This window comes from Terrapene carolina, unplaced genomic scaffold (genome assembly GCF_002925995.2).
Source record: "Terrapene carolina triunguis isolate 2854851 unplaced genomic scaffold, T_m_triunguis-2.0 Scaffold461, whole genome shotgun sequence".
Lineage (NCBI taxonomy): Eukaryota > Metazoa > Chordata > Testudines > Emydidae > Terrapene > Terrapene triunguis.
Genome location: NW_020664812.1, coordinates 1,891,996 through 1,902,789, shown reverse-complemented (window position 1 = coordinate 1,902,789; position 10,794 = coordinate 1,891,996). Strand labels below are relative to the sequence as shown.

Here is a 10,794-nt window from a genome sequence, read left to right as displayed (position 1 = left end):
GAGCTCGGGATAGAACCCAGGAGTCCTGGCTCCCAGCTCCCCCAACCACTAGACCCCCATCCCCTCCCAGAACTCAGGATAGAACCCAGGAGTCCTGGCTCCCAGCCCCCACACACTAACCACTAGACCTCCCTCCTCTTCCCTCCCTGAGTTGGGATAGAACCCAGGAGTCCTGACCACCACCCTCCCCCGGTGGGTGTAGAGGAATCCAGAGCAGAGCTGCAGTGTGGATTTACCGATCCCAATCCCAGTGTCAGCAGCGGACCGGAACGGGAGCTGGATCCCCCAAGGGCTCCCCAACCCAGCACAGAGATGTCAGCCCTGCTTCCCTGCATCCTGGCCCTGAGCTGCCTCGCCCACATAGGTAGGAGCTGGGGGGATGGGGACCTGGGCTTGTTGGGTGGGGATCAGTTGGGTCCCCCCGGGTCATATCCTCCACTATCTCCAAAGTAGGCTGAGCAATGGCTGGTTTTGGAGGGGTCTTCTTAGCCTTCCTTCCCAGGACTCTGCACACGCACCACTGGCTACAGTGGTGGGCTGGGAGCCAGGACTCCTGGGTTCTTTCCCTAACTCTAGGAGGGGAGGGGAGTCTAGTGGGTTATAGTGGGAGGGGGGGCTGGGAGCCAGGACTCCTGGGTTCTCTCTACTGCTACTGGCATCCTGCTACTGGCATCCTGACCTTGAGCGAGCTCCTCTGGTCTTTGCCACTCAGGATGATTGTGCCAAGCTGTGTGTTTTGAGGGGGGGGGATATGTATGTATGTGTGTGTGTGTGTGTGTGTGTGTGTGTGTGGAGTAAATGCACTAAGCTCAGGGAGGGATAATTATCCTGCTCCCCAGTGCCTGTCCCACCCCTTCAGGATCTTACTGGGAAGGGGCCCCAATGAGTGCCCATAGTGGGGTGCTGTGATACGGCCCCCATGGGGGGAGAAGGGTAGCAGGCAGTGGGGAGCTGTCCCCCAGCCTCTCCTCCACCCCATGGGGTGCTCCGGGGAAAGAACCAAATGAGTCCTGCGAGTCTGCAATTTCCTGGATCATCCCCTACAGACTTCCTGAGGAGGTGGTTGCTGGGTTCTGTCCCAGCTCTGGGAGGGGAGTGGGAACCAGTGGTTGGAGGGGAAGGGCTTGGAGCCAGGACTCCTGAGTTCCATTGCTAAAACTGCCTCAATTTCCCCTTCTGGAGGCCCAGAGCATTGTGGGCTATCCTACGCTCTGGCAGGGATACAGAGGGGGATGGGGAAGAGCAAAATCTCAGCTCCATTTCCCCTCTCCCCCCACCCTTTCCCAGTGTGTCTGTCAGATCCTCTCCTCCTGCGCTGACAGAGAAAGGAGCAGACCTGCCCTGGGGCAGGTGTGGAGGTGCCCAGGCACGGCTGGGTGCCAGTCGCCCCCAGGGTGTGTGTGTGGGGGGGTTCTGGAGGTGTCAGGGGAGCTGAGCCGAGCTCACACTTACACGCCTGGTTGGGCTGCTGGGCCCCCCAGCTATGAATTCCCTTTACAGAAACACTAATGAATTCTGAGAGGTTTGGGGCAGAGTGTCGGGGGGGGAAGAGGGGGGCTGGATGGAGCAGGGGGTGTCTTTGCCTTGGGGCATTGTTTTCCATTCACTTGGCTCAGAGGAGCTGGCAGGGGGCTGGGTGGGGACTGGGGGAGTGGCTTTGGGTTCTGACAGGAGAGGGATGGGAGCCCAGGTGCTTGAGGGGGAAATCGTGGGGTTATGGGGCTGGGGGGGATCAGGGTCTGACAGGGGAGGGATGGGGACCCAGGGGCTTGTGGGGAAAATCATGGGGGTTATGGGGATAGGAAGATCAGAGTCTGACAGGGGAGGGATGGGGGCCCAGGTGCTTGGGGGGGGGGGGTTTCCAGGGCTGCTGGGGATGGGTTGGGGGGAGGGGTCAGGAGAGGGGACTATAACTGTTCTGTAGCAGCTCTCCATGGGCCCATCCAACCCCATATCTCCTCCCACCCCAGATCAGACCCACTGACCCTGGTACCTGCCCCTCCCCCCTTCCCTGCTGCTCAGGATGTCAAACCCAGGGGGCCTGGTGGTCTGGCCATGCGAGCTCAGTAACTAACCCACGCTCTGGTGATACTTTCTGTAAGGATCAGGAGGCCTTGGTTCCATCCCCTGCTCTGGGAGAGAAGTTGGGTCTAGTAGGTTACAGCAGTGGGGCTGGGAGCCAGGACTCCTGGGTTCTCTCCCCAGATCTGGGAGGGGTTCTAGTAGGTGGGGCTGGGAGGCAGGACTCCTGGGTGGTGGGTCTAGTGGGTTAGAGCTGCGGGACTGGGAACCTGTATTCCTGGGTTCTATTCCTCAGCTTGGCGGGGGGGAAGTGGGGTGGTTAGGAGCCAGGACTCCTGGGTTCTAATCCCAGGCTCGGGTGGGGGGGTTGCCATTCCTCTGGGCATGGGGGAGGGGCCGGCTTTGCAGACACACACACAAAATTAACATCTGTTGGCTGTTTGGAAGTGACCTAATTTCTGGGGGCCGAGCTGGTGCCAGGTGGTGCTGGCAAACCTGCCAGGGGGTGTTATGCTCATTGCCGGGCACGTGGGGCATGTGCCCCCCAACCCCTGCTATGGGGTGCCCGGCTGGGCATGTGGGGGGTTTCTCATGCCAGTGGGGTGGCCCTGTGCAGCTGCAAGACTCCACCCACCCCCTCCAGTGAAAGGGGGGAGGGTCAGTGGGGAGGAGGGGAGAGAAGGTGCAGGGTTTGTTTGGCCGTCCATCCATCCGCATACACACGGACACCCATCCATTTATCTATCCCCATATCCCGCCCTCCGCCCCCCCACTTTCTCTCTCTCTCCTGCTGCCCCCCTTTAGCCAGTGGGCTGGGGGGGAGCAATGCTGGGCTGTGTTTTGGGCAGTGGGGAGGATGGAGGTGGGGGCCAGGTCGGCAGAGATGGGGGGGGTTCAGGCTGGAGGGCTGGGTGGGGGGGTCAGGTTGGTGGACATGGGGGAGGTGCAGGCCATGGGGGGCCAGGCCAGTGAAGGCAGGGGGGCCAGGCCAGCGTAGGTGGAGGGGTGCTGGCCGTGGGGCTAGGGGGGTCACAGGCCATGGGGGGCCAGGCTAGTGGAGGCACCAGGCCAGTGGAGGAAGGGGGGCCAGGCCAGCATAGGTGGAGAAGTGCTGGCTGTGGGGGGGGTCACAAGCCACGGGGAGACAGGCTGGTGGAGATGCCAGGCTGGTGGAGGTGGAGTGGGCAGGCTGGCGGAGGTGGGGGTGCAGGCTGTGGCGGGTGCAGACCGTGGGGGGGGGGGAGGCCAGTGGAGAGGGGTCGCAAGCTGTGGGGCAGGAGGGCCAGGCTGGTGGGAGCGGGGGGGAGTGGCCGGCCCTGCTCTGGGCTGCCAAGGCAGCAGGCGTGGGGGTGGCTGGACGGAGGAGGGGGGATGGGCGCTGAATGAGCCCCAGCACAAAGGGGTCCATTGTGGGTCCTGGCAGCTCCCGCTCTCACAAGCTGTCTGCCCCAGGGTGGGGCCCCCCATGTTCCTCCCCGCCCCGCCCCCTCTCACTGCCACTCCCAGCACAACAACACCGGCTTTGTGTGGGCACTGCATTAACCCCACAGCCCCCCACGGCCTGGCCTCTGTCTGCCTGGCCCTACACTGCACTCGCACGCCTCATCCACCCTTCCCTGCCCCATGAGAGACAAGATACTGGCCCCAGGGCTAATGGGGGACACTGGGTGGCTCAGGCGGGTGGGGAATGGGACAGCCTCCTGAGGCTGCCTCCTCTGCCAGTCACTCTCATTATCCTCTTTATGTAGATGGGGGAAACTGAGGCACGGAGAAGCAACAGTACTTGTCCAAGTTCACCTGGGCAGCAGTATAGGGGCAGAGCCACGGAGAGAACCCAGGAGTCCTGGCTCCCAGCCCCGCCCCCACCCCAAGCTCACATGGTGGAGTCCGTGTTTCCTGACTCGCTGTCCCATGCTCTAACCGCTAACCCACCGTGCCTCTGGCTATATCCATCCTCGGAGGCTCAGTGCTTTCTGCTGGCCCTTTCCCCCATTCTGTCCCTCCCTTCTGTACAGGGAGGGTTACTGGGGGGCAGAGGGCCTGGCCAGGCTGGGATCAGCAGGGCCCCACTTTCTGCACAAAGCTATTTGTTGGAACTGCGCAGCTTCCAGCGCCCCGTCCCCAGAGGCAGGCGCACAATGGGCACAGATTTCACGCCTGTTAGGAGGCAGGAATCTGAGGTCTCTGTGCAGCTTCCAAGCGGATTTGCTGTTGAGCGTGGAAATGCAGCTGAGTATCTCTCAGTGGAGGGGGTGGGAGAACTGACAAGTGGGGAAGGAGGGATGGCAAGAGAACCCAGGCATCCTGACTCTCAGCCCTCCCCCTCTCCCCGGCTCTAACCACTAGACACGCTCCCGTCCCCAAGCCAGGATAGAACCCAGGTGTCCTGACTCCCAGTCCCCCTCCCGCTCTAACCACTGGGAATCATTCCCCCTATTTCCAGCTGTGGGCCAAGAGTGGGTTCTAGTGAGGACTCCTGGGTTCTATCTCTGCCTCTGGGAGGGGAGTGGGGTCTGGTGGTTAGAGCAGGGGGGGCTGGGAGCAAGGACTCCTGGGTTCTCTCCCCAGCTCTGGGAGAAGAGTGGGGTGCTGTAGCAGGGGTCTTCCCCAGGGTGCCATGTATCTTCTCCCCCAGGCTGGGAGTGGGGACACGGGACCAGCCCGGTGAGCTGAGCGATGGTGAGCGGGTGTGACAGGATATGAGCGTCAGCCACCGCGGTGCACTGCGGCTGTTGCTGCGGGTCTGCGTCATGGGGTGCGAATGTTCTCGGGGAGCCTGAGGGTGAGTCCAGGTCATCCCTGGACTGTGTGTGTGTGTGTGTGTGTGACACTATGCCCCAGAGCCAGTGTGAGTCTGTGCGTGGTTGTGTCCGTGCAGGGGGAGGGGGCTGAGCCTGTGTGTGTGTGTCAGGGTGTGCGGGGGTGTCAGGAGGGGTGAATCTGGGTCAGGGTGTGCGTGATCCCTTGTGGATCTGTAAATCTGGCAATGTCACAGAGTGTGTCTCAGTCAGCGTGTGATGGGGAGGGGGTCAGAGTCAGTGTCACTGGCTACAGAGGAGAGAGGTGTGTTTGTGTATCAAGCCAAAGCTCTGTGTGTGTCAGTGAGCAGTGTGTGTATGGGTATCAGAGTCCTGTGTGTGTGTGTGACATAGCCCTGTGTGTGTGCGTCTGTCACAGCTGTGTGTGCGTCTCCATGTGTGTGTGTGTGTGTCACATCTGTGTGTGTGCATACATAGCCCCCTCTGCCCTCACCCGATGACCAGCGCACGCCCAGTCCCTCACCCGCTGGGCATTGCGAGTGGGTGAGAATTTAGTGCGATCTGGGGCAAAAATCTGTCTGGGGATTGGTCCTGCTTTGAGCAGGGGGTTGGACTAGATGACCCCCTGAGGTCCCTTCCAACCCTGAGGTTCTATGACTCCTGGGTTCTGGCCCAGGCAGTGGGGTGTAATGGGTTCGAGCTGGGACTCCTGGATCCCCTGTGCTGCACAAAGCCCGGCATATGTGCATCTCCCTCTGATTTGTTCTGTCTCGCTCCCCCCAGCCCCTCCTGACCCTCCTCAGAGGATTATCCCCTTATTCAGATCCTGGTTTATTGGGTAAACTTGGAAACAATCGGGACAAAGGGCGGTGTGATTGGATTGGAATTAAGAAGGGTTTAGCCAGGAGATCAGAGCCGAGGAATCTCAGTGGTGCAAAAAGGATCTTTCACCCTTCAGCCTCTGGGCTCCTTCCCTGCAGAAATGGAGCAGTTCCTGCCCCAGGGGGCTGGGGCTGGGGTGGGGGTGTCTCGGGCAAGGCCTAGGGGGAATGGGGTAGTGGGGAGAGTACAGGGCAACCGGGGGGCAGAATTAGGTGGGGGGAGGGTGTATCTATCAGGGCTGTCCTTAGGCATTCACGGCTGCATAGGGTATCCGAAAATTTGGGGCACCACCGGGACAGCAGGTAAGAGCGGGTCGGCTCCCGCACACCCAGCGCACGCTGCCGTCTCCTTAGGCAATGCCGTATTCCCAGAGCCGAATGCGCCAGCGCCGCGCAGGGTATGGGGCGGGGAACTGTGACTCCGCCGCGGTGAGGCGGGCTGGGCGGCTGGTATCCTTTGCTGCCTTGTCCCTTCCCCCCAGGGCTGCCGCAGCGTCGACTGTGTAGGAAGCTCAGTGTGTGTCAGCAATGGGGGGGTGGTTCTTCTGGGGGGTCCGTGGGCGGGGGTGGTGGCTGTGCCCCAAGTCGGGCATGGGGCACCAGTTTAATAATACTGCGTAGGGCCCCATAAATCCTAAGGGCGGCCCTGGTATCCATAGTGGGATGGGGTGGACAGTTGGGGGTTGCTGGGGGAGTGGGTATCTGTGGGGTTGGGCTAGGGGACAGAGGTCCCTGGGGAAGGGCTGGGGGGGACCCTGGGGAGGGTGTCTGTGGGGGGTGGAGCTGGGGAGGCCAGGGGAGGGGGGCACTTCGCCATCCAATCTCCCCCCACCTTGTGCGGGGCAGATAGCCCTGAGTACATTGCGGGGGTCTCTGACTCCTGTTCCCTAGCCCTGGCCCCAACGTCCCCCCCGTGTCCCCTCCTACCAGCCTGCCAGGCCCACAGAAAGGCTGGGCCAGCTCTGTGGGGATAGGCACCACAACACCCTTACAATCCTGCTTAAGGTGCCCAGGGTGGGGAGGTTGGCAGAGACCCCATAACCCCCTCCTTCCCCTATGGACTCCTCGGGGGGGGCAGTGCAGGTGGACCAGACCCCCCCAGCAAGCCAGGGTCCCATTCCCTGCCCCGCTGGCAACCACAGCAGCTGCCCTTCCATGCACCCCTCTCTGCCTGCCCCTTCCGTCTCCCTGCCCCCACCCTGCCTCACCCCTTTCAGGCCCCACAGAAAGGCCCCTCCAGCTGCACCAGTCCCTCACTCACTTGCAATATCAAATGGATTTACTGGGGGCCTCATTCCAGCTCCCCCCTCCCCTGCTGCCGGGATCCCCCATTCCCCCCCTCCATTCTGTGCTCCCTATGCCCCCTTCCCCGCTGCCTAGATTCCCCATCCCCCCCATCCTGCCCTCCCCTCACACCCCTTCCCCGCTGCCTGGATCCCCCATCCCCCCCGGCCTGCACTCCCCACATCAACCCCTCCCCTGCTGCCAAGATTCCCCAGCTGCCTCGCCGGTGCTCCCCATGCCCACCTCCCCTGCTGCCTGGATCCCTAATCCCCACTGGCCTGCGCTCCCCACACACCCCTCCCCTGCTGCTGGGATCCCCCATCCCCCCCAACTGTGCTACCCAAGCCCCCCTCTCCTGCTGATGGCATCTCCCATCCCCCCTAGCCTGCGCTCCCCACGCCCCCCTCCCCTGCTGCTGGGATCCCCCATCCCCTCTGGCCTGCACTCCCCATGCCCCCCTCCTCTGCTGCTGGGATCCCCCATCCCTTCTGGCCTGCGCTCCCCACGCCCCCCTCCCCTGCTGCCGGGATCCCCCATCTCCTCTGGCCTGCACTCCCCAGGCCCCCTCTCCCCGCTGCTGGGATGCCTCATCCCCCCCTTCTGTGCTCCCCTGCTGCCGGGATTCCCCCCCCCCCAGCTGTGCTACCCAAGCCCCCCTCCCCTGCTGCCGGGATCCCGCACCCCTCCCAGCTGTGCTACCCAAGCCCCCCTCCCCTGCTGCTGGGATCCCCCATGCCCTCTGGCCTGCGCTCCCCACGCCCCCCTCCCCTGCTGACAGGATCCCCCATCCCCCTGGCCTGTGCTCCCCATGCTGCCCCCCTTCCCCAGCCAATCTCCCCCCACCTTGTGCTCCTGTTGGGAGCTTTCCCTCATGAACTCCCCTCCCCAAGATGAGATTGAACCTAGGAGTCCTGGCTCCCAGTCCCCCATCCCCCCCGCCTCCCGTAATCCCTGGGCCCCTGTCTGGTTAACACCTCCCCCTCCCCCGCCCGCCAGGCTGGGGGGCGTATTTCTTTCAGCAGCCCATGGACCAGGTGATCGTGGCGGGGCAGTCGGTGACGCTGGCCTGCGTGGTTGTGGGCTACCAGGGCATGGTGCAGTGGACCAAGGATGGCCTGGCACTGGGCGGAGAGCGAGACCTGCCTGGTACGTACGCGGCTGCAGGGTGGGTCAGCAGGGGGCACTGTGCTTTGAGGGGTACTGGGGGTCCCTGGGGGGGCTGTGCTGCAGGGAGGCAGGGACCAGCGGACCCCACTGGCCGCTGTGCTGCAGGGGAGGGGACTGGGGGTCCCCAGAGGGCACTGTGCTGCAGGGGAGCGGACTGGGGGTCCCCAGGGGGCGCTGTTCAGTGGGGGGGAGGGACCAGGAGACTCCATAGGGTGCCATGTTGTGGGAGGGGACTGAGGGTCCCTGGGGACCACTGTGCTGCAGGGGAGGGGACTGGGGGTCCTCAGAGGGCACTGTGCTGTCGGGGAGGGGACTGGGGGTACCCAGGGGGAACTGTGCTGTGAGGGGGGACCAGGGGTTCCTGGGGAGGTGCTGTGCTGTGAGGGGGACTGGGGATCCTTGGGGGCACTGTGCTGGAGTGGGGGGAGATGGTGGTCCCTGGGGGGTGCTGTGCCAGTCCCTGCAGTCTGTCCCTCTTTCCCGCAGGCTGGTCCCGGTACTCCATCGTCGGGGATCCGGCGGCCGGGCAGCACAACCTGAGGATCGAGTCCGCTGAGCTTGGCGACGACGCTGTGTACGAGTGCCAGGCGACGCAGGCGGCGCTGCGCTCCCAGCGTGCCCAGCTCACGGTGCTCCGTGAGTGTCCCCTCCCCCCCCAGCTGGGGAAGCTCACAGCACTGGAGCCCCCTCTCCCCACAGCTGGGGCACTGCCCTGGGGACTCCCACCCCATCACTGATCCCCTGTCTCCCATCTGCCCCCCCCCAGTACCGCCCAATGACCCCGTGATCCAGAACGGCCCCATCGTCCGGGTCCAGGCCAGTGTGCCCTACAACCTGACCTGCCAGGTGTCTGGTGCCAAGCCTGCCCCTGAGATCAGCTGGTACCGCAATGGGCAGCTGCAAGACTCTGCCCTCTATGCCAAGGTGAGGTTCCAGGGTGCAGGGGTAGGGCATTAAAGGGGGGGCACAGGGTATGTGTGTGGGGCAGGTTATTAAAAAGCAACCTGAAGTGTGTGGGGTGCAGGGAATTAAAGGGGCAGCCCAGGTGTGTGGTGGGACACAGGCTATTAAAGGGGCAGCGGGGGGGGGCCTCGGAGGGTATTAAAGGGGAGGTGGGATATGGCATGAAAGGACGGCACAGTGGGGGGGTGGGAGATTCTCCCTCCCAGCCCCCGGGACCCATTGGGGGATGGGCATAGTGGGCCCCAGGCTGAGGCCTGACCTCTGCTCCTGCCCCCCAGGCCCTGATGGAGGATGGGAAGCGGGCGACGGCCATCAGCACCCTGCTTCTCACGCCCAGCACCCAGGACATGGGCAGCGCCTACACCTGCCGCGTCGCCAACCCGGCCGCACCTGCTGGCAAGCAGACCTCCATCACCCTTGACGTGCTGTGTGAGTCCTGACCTGGGGGGCGGGGGCGCTGCGCTGTGGGAGGCAGGGCCAGGTCTTGGCATGGGGCGCCGTGCTGTGGGGGTAGGGGAGCTGGCAGGGGCACCATGTTGTGGGGGCCCGGGCAAGGGGCTCAGCGGGGGCACTGTGCTGCGGGGAGCAGGGGAGGGTCAGGTGGGGGGCACTGTGCTGCAGAGGTGGGGGGGCCAAGCAGGGTGCACTGTGCTGTGAGGGACAGGGAGGGGACTCGGTACCCGGCGGGTGGTGCTGTGCTGTGGGGGCTGGGGGGAGCCATGCTGCAGTGGGTGGGGGTGCCTGGTGGGGTGCACTGTGTTGTGAGGGGCAGGGCAGGGGGCTCGGCAGGAGGCAGGTGAGCCCCACCCAAGAGCTGGTCGCATGTCTCTGACCGTCTTCCCCTTCCCCCCTCCAGACCCCCCCACCGTGATCCTCTCTGTCCAGCCACAGACTGTCCCGGAGGGGGGTAAGGTCAGCTTCCTCTGCACCGCCACTGCCAACCCCGAGGTGACCGGCTACCGGTAAGAGCCGCTGCTGGACCCCGGCGTCCGGGTGCCCTGGGAGACCCGGCGGGCCCAGCCAGGGGAGGGGGCGGGGATGCACTGCCCTCTGGTGGCTGCAGTGGGGACATGCAGGCCCCCTCCCACCGGCTCTTGCTGCCTTACCTGCGGGAGCAGAGGAGAATCCACGCCCCCTGGTGGGCACAGGAGGTACTGCCCCCAGCTGATGCAGCAGCGGCTCCCCCTAATTCTGCGTCTCTCCCCCCCGCCGGCTGTGGGGCAGGTGGGCGAAGGGCGGCGCGGTCATTGCCGAGGCCAATGGGGACAGCTACGAGGCCAGGGTGGATCACTCCTTCTTCACCCAGCCTGTGTCCTGCGAGGTGGCCAACGCCGTGGGCAGCACCAATGTCAGCACCCTGGTGGATGTGCACTGTGAGTGGGGGGGATGGGCGCTGTGATCCCTGGCTGTGGGGGGTTTGCAGGGGAGGTGGGGGATGGGGGGCAGGGTGCTGTCAGTGGGGAAGAGGATGGGGATGGGATGGGAGGCTGAGGGATGGGTTGGGGGGAAGGGCACAGGCAGGGAGCCAGGCTGTGGTTGCTGCAGGGGCTGGGCACTGAGCAGAGGGAGGACAATTGAAGGTGGGCATGCATGGGGGAGGGGTACAGTATTGGCAGGGAACCATAGGGGGTGGGTTTGACAGTGTTGGGAGGATGACCCCGCCCCCACCACCACAAGCCCCACCCAAGCACTGACTGGATCCTCCCTCCCCCTGCAGT

General features: G+C 64.1%; 1 protein-coding gene across 1 annotated transcript in view; it reads left to right on the top strand.

The window, feature by feature from the left end:
* Positions 1-312: 312 nt before the first annotated feature.
* KIRREL2 (kirre like nephrin family adhesion molecule 2) overlaps positions 313-10,794 on the top strand; it is a 15,710-nt gene continuing 5,228 nt past the window's right edge. Inside the window, exons 1-7 of the mRNA XM_026658569.1 lie at positions 313-364; positions 7,943-8,092; positions 8,600-8,749; positions 8,880-9,037; positions 9,355-9,505; positions 9,933-10,038; positions 10,301-10,442. Of these exons, the coding sequence (XP_026514354.1) occupies positions 313-364; positions 7,943-8,092; positions 8,600-8,749; positions 8,880-9,037; positions 9,355-9,505; positions 9,933-10,038; positions 10,301-10,442 (909 nt within the window). The remainder of the gene's footprint in view (positions 365-7,942; positions 8,093-8,599; positions 8,750-8,879; positions 9,038-9,354; positions 9,506-9,932; positions 10,039-10,300; positions 10,443-10,794) is intronic.